This window comes from Dermacentor andersoni, chromosome 2 (genome assembly GCF_023375885.2).
Source record: "Dermacentor andersoni chromosome 2, qqDerAnde1_hic_scaffold, whole genome shotgun sequence".
Lineage (NCBI taxonomy): Eukaryota > Metazoa > Arthropoda > Arachnida > Ixodida > Ixodidae > Dermacentor > Dermacentor andersoni.
In genome coordinates, this window is record NC_092815.1 from 12,765,800 (window position 1) to 12,783,038 (window position 17,239).

The window sequence follows — 17,239 nt, forward strand, 5'->3', positions numbered from 1 at the left end:
TTCTAGAAAGCAGGCACGTCCTATGCTACCGGGGCTTAGCGGAGAGACGAGAACTAGGAGTCGGATTCCTGATTAATAAGAACATAGCTGGTAACATACAGGAATTCTATAGCATTAACGAGAGGGTGGCATGTCTTGTTGTGAAACTTAATAAGAGGTACAAATTGAAGGTTGTACAGGTCTATGCGCCTACATCCAGTCATGATGACCAGCAAGTCGAAAGCTTCGATGAGGACATGGAATCGGCGATGGGTAAAGTCAAAAGAAAATGCACTATACTGACGGGCGACTTCAATGCCAGCATAGGCAAGAAGCAGGCTGGAGGCAAGTCAGTGGGGGAATATGACATAGGTTATAGGAATAGCAGGGGAGAGTTATTAGTAGAGTTTGCAGAACGGAATAATTTGCTGATAATGAATACCTTTTTCTGCAAATGGGATAACCGAAAGTGGACGTGGAGGAGCCCGAACGGCGAGACTAAAAATGAAATAGACATCGCACTCTGCGCTAACCCTGGCATCGTACAAGATGTGGACCTGCTCAGCAAGGTGTGCTGCAGTGACCATAGGATGGTAAAATCCCGAATTAGCCTAGACCTTAGGAGGGAACGGAAGAAACTGGTACATAAGAAGCTGATGAATGAGTTAGCGGTAAGAGGGAAAATAGAGGAATTCCGGATCATGCTACAGAACAGGTATTCGGCTTTAACTCAGAAAAAGGACCTTAGTGTTGAAGCAATGAACGACAATCTTATGGGCATCATTAAGGAGTGTGCAATAGAAGTCAGTGGTAACTTCGTTAGACAGGATACCGATAAGCTATCGCAGGAGACAAAGGATCTGATTAAGAAATGGCAATGTATTAAAGCCTCTAACCCTACAGCTAGAAGAGAACTGGCAGAACTTTCTAAGTTAATCAACAAGCGTAAGGTAGCTGACATAAGGAAGTATAATATGGATAGAATTCAGCATGCTCTCAGCAACGGAGGAAGCCTAAAAGCAGTGAAGAAGAAACTAGAAATAGGTAAGAATCAGATGTATGCGCCAAGAGAGAAAGCCGGCAATATCATTACTAATATGGATAAGATAGTTCAAGTGGCTGAGGACTTCTATAGAGATTTATACAGTACCAGTGGCACCCACGACGATAACGAAAGAAGGAATAGTCTAGAAGAATTTGATGTCCCAGAAGTAACGCCGGAAGAGGTAAAGAAAGCCTTGGGAGCTATGCAAAGGGGGAAGGCAGCTGGGGAGGATCAGGTAACAGCAGATTTGTTGAAGGATGGTGGGCAGATTGTTCTAGAAAAACTGGCCACCCTGTATACGCAATGCCTCATGACCTCGAGTGTACTTGAATCCTATGAGAATGCCAACATAATCTTAATCCATAAGAAAGGGAATGCCAAATACTTGAAAAATTATAGACCAGTCAGTTAACTGTTCGTTGCCTACAAAGTATTTATTAAGGTCATCGCAAATAGAATCAGGAACACCTTAGACTTACGTCAACCAAAGGACCAGGCAGGATTTCATAAAGGCTACTCAACAATAGACCACATTCACACTATCAATCAGGTGATAGCGAAATGTGTGGAATATAACCAACCCTTGTATATAGTTTTCATTATGAGGAAGCGTTTGGTTCAATCGAAACCTCAGTAGTCATGCAGGAATTACGGAATCAGGGCGTAGACGAGCCGTATGTAAAAATACTGAAAGATATATGTAGCGGCTCCACAGCCACCGTATTCCTCCATAAAGAAAGCAACAAAATCCCAATGAAGAAAGGCGTCAGGCAGGGCGATACGATCTCTCCAATGCTATTCGCAGTGTGTTTACAGGAGGTATTCAGAGACCTGGATTGGGAAGAATTGGGGATACGAGTTAACAGAGAATACCTTAGTAACTTGCGATTCACTGATGATATTGCCTTGCTTAGTAACTCGGGGGACCAATTGCAATGCATGCTCGCTGACTTGGAGAGGCAAAGCAGAAGGGTGGGTCTAAAAGTTAATGTGCAAAAAACTAAAGCAATGTTTAACAGTCTCGGAAGAGAACAGCAGTTTACGATAGGTAGCGAGGCACTGGAAGTGGTAAGGTCTACTTAGGGTAGGTAGTGACCACGGATCCAGATCATGAGACTGAAATAATCAGAAGAATAAGAATGGGCTGGGGTGCATTTGGCAGGCATTCTCAGATCGTGAACAGCTGGTTGCCATTATCCCTCAAGAGAAAAATGTATAACAGCTGTGTCTTACCAGTAGTCTCCTACGGGGCAGAAACCTGGAGGCTTACGAAAAGGGTTCTACTTAAATTTAGAACGACGGAAAGAGCTATGGAAAGAAAAATGATGGGTGTAACATTAAGGGGGAAATAAGAAAAGAGCAGATTGGGTGAGGGAACAAATGCGAGTTAATGACATCTTAGTTGAAATCAAGAAAAAGAAATGGGCATGGGCAGGGCATGTAATGAGGAGGGAAGATAACTGATGGTCATTAAGGGTTACGGACTGGATTCCAAGAGAAAGGAAGCGTAGCAGGGGGCAGCAAAATGTTGAGTGGGCGGATGAGATTAAGAAGTTTGCATGGCCACAATTAGCACATGCCTGGGGTAGTTGGAGAAGTATGGGAGAGGCCTTTGCCCTGCAGTGGGCATAGCCAGGCTGCTGCTGCTGATGATGATGATGATTCACTTCGATAACAGAATTTGTCAGTATTGAGCATGTAGCACTTTCCCTCCAAAAATAATCTCTTGTAGCTTAATTTGAAATTAGCGTTTAAGCCTCTGTTGAATTCCAGAAGCCTCTTCCAGGTGTGCCGTGTTGCAGTGAAAAAGTCTTTGTTTACACTGATACCAGTTCCCCCAAAATCAGACCGTTTGGAAAACACCAGCTCTTTTGTCTTCCAAGTGTCAAACTTCATTACTAAAGGCCTATTTTTTAAGGCGAAAGCCTTTCTAGGCCCATGGTGAAGTTTGTGTCAGCAGACCTGACCGTGGGAGTGTCTGCCGAAGCGTCATCACGCCATATGAAGACAGATTAAAGAATGAAAAATGATTGATAGTGACAGTTAGTGAATGATAACGTTATAATAGAGATTGTTAGAGGTAATTAACTAGCAATTACTAATTATGGTTACTAATTACTTGTAATGACTACTAATGACTCCGAAATGACCAATATGTCTAACGACGGCTTGTAATGACCACAATTTATTAGAAATTACTAGAAATGTCTAGTAATGCATAGTAATGACTAAATGTCTATAATGGCTTGTAATGACTGTGAAGTGGCTGATATGTCTAACAGCAGCTTGTAATGATCACAATTGATTTAAAATGACTAAAAATGCTTAGTAATGACCAGTATTGTCTAATAATGACTGAAATGGCTTGTAATGACTACTGAGGACTATGATATGACCAACATGTCTAACGACGGCTCTTAATGATCACAATTGATTAGAAATGACTAAAAATGCTTAGTAGTGGGTAGTAATGACTAATGATTGAAATTACTTGTAATGACTACGAAATTACCAATATGTCTAACAACAACTTGTATCTTCTGCAATTCATTAGAAATGACTAGAAATACTTAGTAATGACCAGTAATGATTAATTAGTGACTGAAATGCCTAGTAATGACTACTGATGACTATGATATGAACAACATGCCTTACGGCGGCTTGTGATGACCACAATTGATTACAAATGATTAAAAATGTTTAGTAGTGAGCAGTAATGACTACGAAATGACCAATATGTATAATGACAACTTGTAACGACTACAATTCATTACAAATGACTAAAAATGCTTAGTAATGACCAGTAGTGACTAGTAATGACTGAAATGACTTGTAATGACTATGAAATGACCAATATGTCTAATGACAAATTGTAACTATTACAATTGATTACAAATGACTAAAAATGCTTTCTAGTGAGCAGTAATGACTTGTAAAGACTACTAATGACTACGAAATGACCCATATGTCTAACGACAACAATTTCTTACAAATGCCTAAAAATGCTTAGTAGAAAAGAAGAGAAAGAGAAGCGGCAAAGAGAAAGAGGCAAATGATAAGAGGAGGAAGAGTAGGCTTTTGTCATACACCTCTTAAGAGAGATCTTAAGAGACCCTGTAATATTTTCCGCTGACAAATTTACCAATTGTGTGTGCATGCTCTATGCTGTCTAGTGGTAGACGTGCATCCAGTTTGTCTGAGGCGATGGAGATAACTGTTTGTTCACACTGACGCGCATTCTCAGACGGGCTATCAGATATCCCAAAGAATATGAGATTTCCTCGCCGTGATCTGTCTTCCGTGTTATCGAGCCACACGAGAAGTGTTGCAGTCTCTTCCTGTACACGTTTTACATTTTGACACGTGTCACTCATTTCTTGCTGTAAAGTCTCAAAGTCAACAGTCTGACATTCTAGATCTTGCAGGCGATCATTAATATCAGTGATGCTGGCTGTGATGGACTGCTGTGAACGTTTAAGCTCTTCTATCGCCGGTGACATACTTGATTGGTTTGTTTCAATGCGGATACAACAGGCGTTTGTTTCTTTTACTATTTTAAGCAGTTTGGACATAACCTTTTCATCGGGACCAAGGTTTTGCTCTATGTTACCACTCATAAACAAGAGTAAATTGCAAAATGGATCAAACACTGCTCCTGGGCATGGAAGCACAATTATAAAGCAGTCTTCAGACCTGAAGCATTAGGTAGGCAGCATGGAAAAACGACCAACCTGCACAAATAAGAAGATATGGCAGGAGACTGTCATCCAGCTTGTGCTTCTATGCCTACTAGTGACGACACAGGTGAAGTTGGCTTTTATGCTTGGCGATATTACCAGTGTGGACATCACTGTGCCTAGGTGGCAGTTCTGACAGTATTTGGGAAAAGCGTCAGGTGCGCTCCAAATGGCGAAGCCAGGATGTTCGATCATTGGCGAGTGGGACTGTGTCTCATTGGCGCGCCTGGAAAAAGCAATTGTCGAAGAAGTGCTGTTAAAGACACCGTCAGAGGCTGCAGGATTCCGACCGCAGCTCGTGAAAATGGCCAAAAACTGCACGAATAAGAAAATACGGCATGAGCCTGTCATCCTGTTTGTGCTTCCATGCTTGTGCTTCCATGATGGGTGACGAAGAGCTGAATTAGTGCCTTGAAGAATAGCCTGGAAAGGTGACTCACGTGTGAAATTTTCAAAAAAGTATTTATTAAAGACATCGGCCGTGGGTTCCGCGGGTACAGCGTTACCGCTTTCATCGTTTATTAAAGGAACTGTGTGTTCATCTTTGGGATTAATCACTTGCCAAAACATTTGTAGGGTTTGTTTTTAACAAGCTAGGTAACATAAAATTAAAGAAATTGTCTTTAGCTTCATTAATTGCTGTCTCAGCAGTAGCGTGCGTCTGTTTGTACTTTTGCCAATCACTGTCAGGGTTTGTTTTGTTTGCTGTTTGGTATGCTCTCTTTTCCTTATTAAGGAGTTCCTTAACTTCTCGTGTGAACCATGGCGCATCTGTTCTGGTTTTAATGGTTATTTTAGGGATACAAGCAAGTTCAATTTCTTTCATTTTGTTGCGGAAGGTGATCCAGTTGTCATTTGTTGCCCAGGTATGGAACATGACTTCAAACATGGGGGCAAACTCATCCAGCATTCGTTTCATTTTAGTAGTGTCGGATCTGGAATAGTTTAGTATCTTTTTTGTGACAGTAGATCTTGCTCCGAGGAACAGCGGAAGTGTATAGGGAACAAGTCTGTAGTCGCTAATTTCCTGAAGTGCATTTGTATGAGCTTTGCCTGGTGTATTTATGAATAGCAAATCAAGAATATGTTCGCCTCTAGTCGGCTCGTGTACCAGCAGGACCAAATCGAGCATGTTTATTGTGTGAAGAAAGTGGGAACACTCGTGACGATTAGTCGAAGGTTCACAGAGGACATCGTCCAATTTATATTGGGGTAATTAAAATTGCCGCCTAGTATTAGAACGCATTGTGGATGCATGCTGAACATGTATTTTAATGAGTCATGCAAATGATCAGTGAAGTCTGACTGGCTGCTACAATGTATGTGATGCCTTTATGTCTAAACATAACATACAGTAGTGTCAGTGCGCATAGGTGATGGCTGATAATCATTCTGTGTAGCGATCATTTACCTTCTCCTCTGCAATCGCTGCTATCTGCGAAAAACTGTCAAGTTAGTCGGGAGGGATAGTTCACCATTCGGGATATCAGTGGTCAGCCATGTTTCTGTGCTGATAATAATATACACGGTGTATGTGTGTATCATACTTTTCACTGCGTCTAGTTTAGGAAGAATACTGTGGAAACTTGTGAGCAGCACAGAAAGAGGACAATTTCCGTGTGGCTTTGACTTGCGCAATGGCCCTTGTCATTTAGGAAGATGCACCTCCTGTACGGCTGTCTTGATTACCTTACCTAAGACTGCGTTGTATTTGAACGCCTTGCCATGCAGCCTAAGTTTGTTAAACCTGATTGTGAAGCATTCGATTCCCTTGCATTTGGTTTTAGAAAAATTTCTCAACGTTCTTGCGGGCCAATTGTACTTTCTGTGAGAAGTCGTCCTCTATCTATACTTTGGGCTCGACGTTCTTTAGTTTGCTAGCATTACACAGTACTTCTTCCTTCAACTTTAAGTTTAAGAACTTATTATAATGGAGTTATCTTGTGCTGTTATCTTATGTTATCTTATGTTATCTTATGTTATGATAACACCTTTTTACACACTCTTTGGATCAGGCCAGCACTTTTCATTTCTTCTCGCTGTGATCATAATCAGAAAGTTAGCATACCGCATGTCAATACTATCATGGGTGCGAATTCATTCTTACCAATGACTAGCAAAGACTGAAACAGCTTATCCCCTTCATTAACAGACATAATTTATCCACTTATGTTTAGAAATGCACATGAAAATGAACTTTTGTAATATACTTACCATTTGTCTTGCTTATGTGTATGTACCTTTCTCTATTGCAGCGTTTTCATCAGCATCATGATCAAAAAAGTTAACAATGCATTTTGTAAATCCACTGTACATAGTATGTTTTCTGAACCTCTTTACCATCATGTACGTCACATTTGTATTTGTACCTTTTGTACCACTATTTGTTATCATCAGATGTCAACTCAAAATTTGGAATCGTTACTGTTGTTGTTTATTTTGTTTGAGTTACTTTTACCAATGTTCACTTTGTATTCTCTTAGCCCCTCCCCTCTATAATGTACTGTGTACCTTGAGGGTAAAATAAATGAAATACGAGCACAATAGACACTGAGATGCCCATGGCACCATGCCCATGGTGCAGTTTTCATTTGCATGAGCAAAACACTTCAAACAGCCAAAGGGGATCAACAGCCACTCAAGTACAACAACACTACCCAAATAGGACTGAATGCATACCTATAACAAAGCAAAACGGCAACTTAGCGCTTGTAGCCTGTGGTCACAAATCCCGGAGATTCCGTGTTGTTCTCATTAGGCATTTCTCGGATAGAGAAGGTCAAGGCTGGAGTGGTAAACCATCACAACTCTGCCAATGCATCGTTCAGGCAGTCCTGAAAAAAGACGTTGGTAAGAGTCCTAAAAGAGACATTGATTGAATAAGTGTGTTCATAGTCGGCCGTCAGTGGTAGCATTATTCTGCATGCATGCTGAATTTATAAGCAGTTATTTGTGCTGACTTGGATGTTCTACCAATCCCTACTGTGACAAATGCGGGGCATTAGAAGTGCTAGAGCATATCCTGTTAGAGTGCCCAGCCTATAGAAATGAAATAACCTTTTATGAAAACGAAATGTACAAAAATTTTCAGGCACCACTGATGCCGAGAAGCATATCAGGTCATTAGAGAGGAAGCTTTGATCTCAAATCCAGGTGTGAATTGGTTGGGTCCAGAAGCGGTTTCTTTCTGCATTAGCATGACTTTTCATCATTGCTGATGCACCACTTTTTTGTAAAGTATATATTTATGTATTTCTTGTACTGAAGAGCTCTGAAGGCAGCTTCATTTGCTATCTTATTTCTGTGAAAGCCACAGTGTCGTGGAACCCACTGGAATGTAATGAAGTGGCCAGTGGCATTGACTAGGTGGTGATCCTGTGCACACCTTGTCCTTTCAAATCCCTCATTCCCTCCCCCATGCAGAGTAGCATGCAGGCGACTTCACACATGGCGACACAATTCTCTGCATTCCATTAAAGAGCTTTCTCTCTCTCTCTACATGGGGGACAAAGGATGTGGCCCTAGCGCATGCTCTCATTATTATAAGTGGAAAGGGTGAAAGTCCAGCAGGTGCCAATATATTATGTTAGGTAGCTGTTGTGCTTTGTGTTGTTTGCTGCAAATCAATGCCACTGACTTCTCAGCTGCCCTCACCCAAGCCCATTTAATGTTTGCCCAGCATCAGCCTCCTCAAAATTTTTGTAGCAATGAAGAAAAGGCATGAAAGCTCAGTATTACAATGTCTGACCATGCTCATGCCATCCTCTAGTGTAGTAAAACTTCCAAATGATGAAATTGAGTGCCAGGGGTCCAACTTCTGGTAGTAGTTTTGAAATGTGTTTTCAGGCATTAGCTGTAGCAAGTGCATTTTGCAGATGCGAGTTTGAATGTGCTTATTTCACCACTGAATCAGAGTGACGCATCTGTGTTGTTGTTTCTTTACAGTACCTAGAGCAAAAGCGGTATGAAGATGCCTATCGTGCATGGCGCAATGCTACTCGGCAGCGACCAACACACCTCGTCTCATGGAACAACCTCGTCCTGATGCTGGACCAACGAGGTCACGCATCCGATGCTGAGCGTGCCGCACTCCAGGCTTTGAGGCACCTCCCCCACGAACCTGCCCTTCATTTCCAACTGGCCAACATTCTCGGAAAGGCAGGAAAATATCAGCGCTCTGAGCAGCACTTCCTGGCAGCCATTCGTCTTAAACTGGACAATCCCAGCTATCACACCAACCTTGGTAAGTTGCTCCTCAATTCAAGGTGGCACGGTGGAACCTTTTTAATGCATTACTTTTGGTTAAGTGAGCACCTCAGAACGCCATACATATTGAATTTGAAAGAATACTTCTGCACTCCATATGCGAAGAGCTTTAACCAGTTCACTCAGGACATTTGTGGCAAACATATTTGGGATGTACTAATTGTGTACTGGGTTCTAACTATGGCTCTTTTTATCGTCTGAAGTTTATGGTTGCTGGCCAACCCCGGAGCACTTAATTTGCGTGCCTGCGCTTTGATGGTACAAAAGCAAGTAGCAAACACAACACAAACATACTTTGCCCAAAGCAAAGTTTATTACAAGCCGCAGGTATCGCTGGGATGCAGGCTGAGGTGGGCCAGTAGTGACCCAAGATGTTCATTTGGGTCGTACAGCGAACAAAATGCAGGTAATGACAAGAGAGAGGAGCAACACATTTACTTGTGGCCCTCCCTTGGCCATTGCTGGCAGTCATCTGCTCCAAAATCTCACTGGGCCTTTCCAGTCCTGGCATTCTTGCCTCACTCTTTCGCTCGGTCCAAGCATACAGGACTCTATGACCACATGACAGTCTTAGCTTGCAACCAATCTGAAGGGCTATGGGGGAGGGAATCGCACTACAGGCATAAAGCCAGTTGGCCCCCGGTAGCTAAAAGCATCTGCTCTCCTTGTAAATTTTGACACATGCTTAAACGTGATTTAATGCTAGATTCCATGGTTATCACAGAGCAAAATGTTTGAAATGTGCCTATCTATAGAAAGATACATTGTGTATTGACGAGGCAGCTTTGAGTTTATGCCCATGATGCCAATGCCGATTGCTTCCCTAGCAGGCAGGTTCTAATGTTTAGGGTTGCCATAACACAACGGCGGATGATTGCGGAGGCCATGGTCCCCTCTTTTCCCATCTAAGTGACCGCACGCCCCTTTGCGTTGGAGTGTGTGCTACTAGTGGCTATGTTTCCACAATGGCAAATGTGGCCTCATCATCCTGCATGCTTGGTACACATTATTTTTCAATCGTTCAGTGACACAACAGATTTGAAAACGCAGTACACTGAGATCAGCCTGCAAAGCTACATATTTCAGGGGACTTCACAGACGAGACAAGTGCCGAGCTGTATGCGGCGTCAGATTGCGCATTTTTCTATTCGTGTGCCTTCTTTTAATCCTTGTTTTATGGTAAAGGAAGTGGCACTCAAGTACACAATCATAAAAGGTTTAGTAAGTTTCATACGTATGGGTGTGCTCGCTGAATGCTGGCCCTTTTCAGGAAGTGTACTGCAGAACCGGCTGATTAGAAATATTGTCATGTTTAAGTGCACAATGCTGACTTTCTGAAGCTCTGTAAGTGTGACAGCATGTGTTGCTAGCATTGGAAAGGGCAAATCTTATGGACGTTTCTGGGAATTTTACCCTTGGTGTGCGAGCTGGTAAGGCAGCAGTGCGACAGATTGACATCTGTAGTTGTTTATACACAATTGCCAATTGCTCACTGTTTATCATTAAACACTTAGTTTAATCTATTGCCATAAGCCTTTGCAAGCCCTTGCACTAAGAATTGCACATAGCGAAACAAAGATAACTTATCATTCATTTGGATATGCTGTTCACCTGCTAAGTGATGATATGCCTTTTTGAACTACGCAAGAACAAGAGTTTGAGCTGCTTAACGTTTCCTTAACGCGCTTATTGTTTGTCAAATCTGAAGCAAAGGCTGACAAAATTTCATGACACCATGGGAGCAGAATGTGGGAACTACAAGGTGGCACTTTGCAGGTTTAGGTTTAAGTGCACAATAAAGAACTTCAGTTGGTTAGGCTATACTGTCTTTCACAGGCGAAGAGTTGCTTTGGCACCTTAAAGCTCCATCAATAAGGCAACAAAAATGCCATTACCTTGTCAACTATTCCCCCACTTCTGTAATCAGCCCTTCATCCTTTTGGAATATCTGTTGTTCCTCCATTTCCCAGACATTTAACATGAGACGTAACACAGATGCCAAACCTTAATTGCCATTTAGCCTGCTGAGAACCATAACTGTTGACAGTATTTGTTGCATTCTATAACCCATGTTGAGGTTGGTCCTTTGGCGGCATAGTTCATATAAAAGTTTCTGCTAGATATTCCAAAATCCAGTATTTCGAGATGTTGAGACTCTCCGTTTCTGGCTTCATTTCTCACTAAGGTGTGCTCTACCACCGCTGGAAGAAATACGACCAGGCAGAGGAGTGCTACCGATACGCATTGAAGCTCAATCCTGACCTGAAAAGTGCCCGTGACAACCTGAACATGCTGCTGCAACAAACGAGGCTGCAACCTGTTGAAACAAAACGTTGATCCAGTGGTTTACAATTGAATGACCATGGATATGCTCATTGCATTGTGTCACAAGCTATACGTATTGCTGGCTCAGTTTAGCAAGTGTCTCACTGACCTTTTTCTACAAATTTAGCCACACAAATGACAAATTAACGACAAATTTCCAGTGATGATGTCCATGACCACTTGTGAATCTTGTGACTAGACGTAAAGAATCTCATATGGATGGGCTAGTGCGGATATCAGAAATTTTATGCCAGGTGAACTGCTGTTAAGTCTCCTAGAAATCACTTGGATAGTGCACTATTTGTCCCTTAAAACTAACATAATAATTTCGAGCTTCTCAGTTCAGCTCATTGATGCCATTTTAGGTGCTTTAGAAATGTGGCTATAAATCACTGATGGCTAATCCAAGTGGGAGACTTAAAAAAAAAAGGAAATGACACCTTCTGCATTATTTTTATTAGCCTGCTCCTTCTAGAGTGCAGAGCCATATTGAAATGCGTACATGGTATTGCACCAAAATTTCTTATGCGGCCTTTTCTTACACATTCTAAGTTATTATAACATATATGGTGATTTCTGTTGCTTGCTCTGCAGCAGTTGCACAAATACTCAAGCGAGCACTGTCATTTCATTAGGCAAATTTGGCAGTGGCAAAGTAAACTGCTCAAGAGGAAATCCTGGCAGAAGTTGCTATGTGTTGCTGGTTCCAGAAACACTATCCAGTTTCTGCTGATTTTGTAAGCTTATCAACGTATGGTAATTTTTGTGTTGCCACTTCTGCATCTTGCACTGCGTGAAATAGCTGAGCTCTTCTGCACAGACAGAAAATACAGTCATTATGTAAAAAAAAAAATGGATGTTGTGCACCAATGTTTACATAACCTAAAGCCACGCATATCTGTCCCCTGAGTAGGTGACATTGAGTTTATAACTGAATCCACGCCGAGACAGTGAAGAGCAAGAGAGTGCCCAGGATACAGAGCAAGTTGATCTGAAACAACCCAGTGTAACAGTAGAACCTGCTGCAGATAAACCAGTGAAATCTGCTAGTCTTGCTTTCTTGCACCAAAAATGCGCACATCTGTGAAGCTGAACAAGTGTGCTTGAAAAAGAAGTGCCAGATCTGCAGTGGCCTGAGGAACCAATCTAGTTTAGGTGTTTTAAAGAATGCGTTTTACTTGGACATCACAGTGAAAGTTGTATACCATTATGTCGAATCCAGTGCAAAGGAGCACATGAAATATATGCTGTGCTCAAGATGACTGAGATGAGGTTCTTGCCTGTGATTTTCAGAGCAAAAGGCTTTTCTATCCCATGGTATCTTAGTGTGTTCTAACATTTAATAAAGTACTATGCTCATGGAATGAAGTGTAACAGGAATTCTTTTAAATGTTACACTCCACATGTCTAATTACTCAAGGGTACCATGTCATGTCGCTACGAATCTGGTCACTAAAGTTGATGCATATTTTGACTTAAGTACAAGAGCCAAAACTGCGCTGATGTTACACGCACTGCAGAAGGTGAAAACAAAAGTTTTTTCATTGGTTAGCCCTAAATTAAAACACTTTAGTCCGTGAGCACTGTACATGCTTTTATGCTGTTCTGGGTGCATGTGGTCTTTATTTGTGTGTAATATACGTGTATATACTACATTGTGATGTTACAGAATATGTGCCATGCACTGCATGTCCGCCCATTGTAAAGTTCTGAAGTATCAGTTTTTCTTGCAGCTGGATCTAGTACGTCTGTCTGCTACACAACAGCCCGCAAACATTTTTTTTTTACAGTTTTAATGCATCAATTCTGCTGATTCATATGCTGCCTGCAATTAATGTTGTTATGTTTCTCATATGAATTTGTAGTAAAGCTTTTGTTCAAAACAAAAGGGAAATGAGATGACAATATAGCTCGCCGAGCCATTTCATACAGAAGTACTGATGTTAGCAGCACAGTAGCATAATGGAGGGAGTGAATGTCCCGTCCTGATCTCAACCTTCTCAGTAGTTTGTGATACGGGAACATTGTTGATGACCTTCTTCTCAGATGTCCAAAAGCAATAATGCTGCAAAAGTTGCTCTCCATTCAGGGGTGTAAATGCGACTTAGCTGTTGGATGCTGTAATTACTCAGCAGAATCAGTAATTATTATTAAATTATTGATGAGCCCTTAACGTAAAGTTATACCAGCGGTCAAAGTAATATGTAAATAGTGTAAGAAAGAGAAGGTGCATAAACAAACATGATAGTGCACCTTTAACTATTCTTCCTTTCACATAAAGAGAGACATGCAAAATGGCTTCTGACATCCTTTGAGTATTGGCTGTAAGTTTACTGCAATTCGCCAAGCATTTATTTGCTTAAAGAGAAATACCAAGTTTAGTTGGTTTGATAAATACGTTTCTGGAATACAAAAATTGCCAGAAATTGCAAGTGTAGGTTGATGATATATGTCAAACTGAGTGCATAGGTACAGGGTCATCTTTGAAAAAGCACTTAGATTGAGGGCATATGTATGTACCTTGATTTGCCCATCGTTCTGAATCACTTTTCAGATATGAACATGAGTGTAGGATTGGCTAGAAAAGATGTAAAAATGAACCACAGATGAGCCTACAAGTGCCACCTTGTAGTTCCCACATTCTGTCCCCATGGTGTCATGGAATTTTGTCAGCCTCTGCTTGGGATTTGACAAACAATAAGTGCATTAGATTGTAATGGAACCAAAGATGGAACTTAGCAAGCTTTGAGAATTCTTCTATACAAAAATAGCCTAAGCGCACAAAAATGTTTTGAAGTCTTTGACACCTCACTCAACTGCTGGCATTGCTATTTAGGTGCCAAATTCAAGAAACAAAACATTAGCCTACATTCTTTTTGCTCGTAATCAGCTCCTTTTTACCAAGTGACTGCAGATCGCATCTTTAAAGACTGCTTCACTGATCTGAACCAATTTGGTGTTGCTATTTAACTTGGGGTTTCTCCCATACTGATGTCAAGTAGTAAATCATCCTCTGCAGCTTCTGCTTATATTGAAACTCTTTGTGGCTGTAACAACAGCTTATCTGCAGATGAAGCTGTGTGTGTTTGTTTTCATTTTTGACTCTTGTAACTCACTGCATAAGAAGTGCTGAAGTGATAGGAAAGTGGCTGGTGATGATGGACAGTCATTGAGGAAGCACCTTAGGCTTCAGCTTTTCTTTCATAGCTAGTTACTCAATGCTGTTTTGAGATTACTTGACTGTGCCTCACACAAGCTCTGCTCTTAGACACAAGAAAATGATGTTGCAGCATAAAACTTATGCTTGGAACAACTTGCTGCCAAGTAACCTTGTAATTGGGTACGAGAAGTCGGCCCTCCTTAAGCCTCCTGATCCTAAGAAATGTAACCAAGTCTTTCACTTCTTCACTCCTTTTTAAATGAAAAAGAACTGTTGCACCCGAATTAATGGCAGCACAAGCAATGTGTGTGCTATGACTGCACGAAAAACTAACGTGAAGAACGATGTGATTTCTGTAATGCTCAAGCGCTGCTTCAAAGTTTGAAAAGTTGCGGTATGTTTTTATTCCTTTGCATGCAGCAAAATGTTTTTCTGCCCTTCAAGAGCTCTGCTGCGTTCATGTGTGCCATGTTTTGTTTTGAAGTGATAAGCAGTATTGGAACAAGAAATGTCACTGGAAACAAAGTTTGCACAAGGAAACTTGTCGTTGTCAGGGACCCGAAGTAGACTTGTCACTCCAGCAACATTCCTTGTTCCACCAATGCTTCAAGCTTCCATCTTCCTTGTCTTGTTTGGATGTTTTGTTTTGGCCACTAAAGAAAAAAAGTGTATTGCGAGGAATTTTTATATGTAGAATTTATCTGCATACTGTTAACTTTAGCATTCACTCTTATGATTGTGTTGGGTATCATATTCAAATCCATGCTTTTGTTCATGAACTGTGTCGGTAAACTTGCCTTTAAATCTTAGACATTTCGTTATTTGTGCACGTCTGCATTTAGTATTGCCTTCATGTTCTTCTTCTATACTTTTTTGTATCATTAGTTGTGTGTCACATACATAGCTACATATTCCATTGTCACATTATCAAGCTGTCAGTGTCTGTGTTATACAGCTGTAATAATCAAATGAAGTGTTTACCAGAATTTCTGCATGATCCTTCCGTGAAAAGCCAGAACTATTTTGTAAAAAGAGTCCAAGTAGCAATAGAAGATTGTTTGACGTCCCTCCACTAAGGAGATATTAATACCTCCTGCAAGAAAAAAAGAATGTTAATGTTAGATCCCTGCACATATCACCCTGATTGATGTCAGAAATGCACAATCATAAAACTTGCACATATCACTGTTGATGTTGCTGTCTGTTGCCCACCTCGACTGTGTGTGTGCTCAAAACAATGTGTTGCACTTTGTTAACATGGTAGACGTGTGTTGAAGCACAACTGTATTTAAAATGTTTCCTGCAGAATAAAATATTCGTGTAACAAAACGTGCAGTGGTGTCGCTCATGTCCCTTAGCCAGCAAGCTGTTAGTATAAAGCAACGTGTGGCCGGCACCCGCGCAGTGCACAAAAGTGCAGTTTAGCCCAGAGGCACTGCGTATGGCTCCTGCAGAAGCCAGAGTTGGGCTTCTGTTTTCCACGTGCCGCTGCATTGCCATTCGCCTAGAGCAGTAACGTGGAACTCTGAATTACTGCAGAGAAGCCACACTAACAGTGGCAACGTGTGGCCAGCACCCACGTGCCGCTGCGTTGTCATTCACCAAGCGTAGTCACGTTAATTACTGCGGAGAAGCCACCCCAACTGTGGCAACATGGCAGCACCCATACAGCGCCAACCACTTCTTCGATACGAATTCGCGTTTATTACTGGTTCTCCGCCCTGTCAGCAAGGAACAAGTGGCAAAATCTGTCATCGCCAAGTCTAATGTCAAGCTGAGGTCAAATCGTTAGGTATGTTTTGTCGTAATAATTGAGATCGGCTGTTTTCATGCTGCTAGGACTGCAGACACGGCACCAAGCCGTAAAACTGGTTTGATTTCTAGTTAGCAGATGGCGCCACAGCATCAGCATTGGTGGTGCGTTGACGATGCGGAAAGCTATAAAAGTCTAACAGTTCACTGCATCACTAATAAAGTTATAGGAGGCGTTGCACTAATTTACTACCCCGCTCTAGCATGGTACGAACGTGGTCACGGTAGCGAGCAAACGCCTAATAGACGCCGAGCAGACGCTGCGGCACAGGTTAACATTTGTAAGTGCATTCGCCCTTACTGCTTGCTAAGGAGGCTGCAAGGCAACTGCAGGGAAGCGTATAACTCGCCCAATCCTCAACCCTAGGTAAAGCGAAGCCCTGCTGCCGCATGCATGTAACCACAGCATATAGTTGCGGCGTCAAAACATTTTTTCCGCCAATCCAACAACCACGGAGTATGTAACATGATGGCAAGCAGACGCTGAGCGGACGACGCGGCGCGGATGAGCACATCTCGAGGGGCATTCGGCCTTCCTATTGGCTAAGAATTCGTGTAGTTTCCACAGGGCTGTAACCAGCTTGTGAGATGGATCCCCTCTGTAATACCTTTTGTGGTCTTGAGCAGAGTATTGAGCAAAGAATTTAGTCCCTGCGCGAACGAGAGGTGGCTTCACTGCACAAAACTGGATTGCAAGATGGCGGATCTATGGCCAACTCAACTCTGGCTACCTGTTGGCTCCCTGCGGGAGCCATATTAGGGTCCCTTCTAGCCACCCTAGCCATATACAGTAACTCTAGTTTAGCCGACCTCGTTATTCGTAAAGTATTAAATAAACAGTAATCTCATTTTCATTTCATTCATATGAAAGTGCCTGCGGGATAACTTGACCCAGGCGCGCAAGTTATTCTGTCC

The 17,239-nt window shown here is 41.9% G+C and overlaps 1 protein-coding gene across 1 annotated transcript in view; it reads left to right on the forward strand.

Moving 5' to 3' along the window:
- Tmtc4 (Transmembrane O-mannosyltransferase targeting cadherins 4) overlaps window positions 1-15,841 on the forward strand; it is a 92,184-nt gene extending 76,343 nt beyond the window's left edge. The window contains exons 14-15 of the mRNA XM_050190113.3: window positions 8,707-9,004; window positions 11,213-15,841. Coding sequence (XP_050046070.1) covers window positions 8,707-9,004; window positions 11,213-11,364 — 450 coding nt within the window. The 3' untranslated portion in view covers window positions 11,365-15,841. The remainder of the gene's footprint in view (window positions 1-8,706; window positions 9,005-11,212) is intronic.
- The last annotated feature ends 1,398 nt before the right edge of the window (window positions 15,842-17,239 follow it).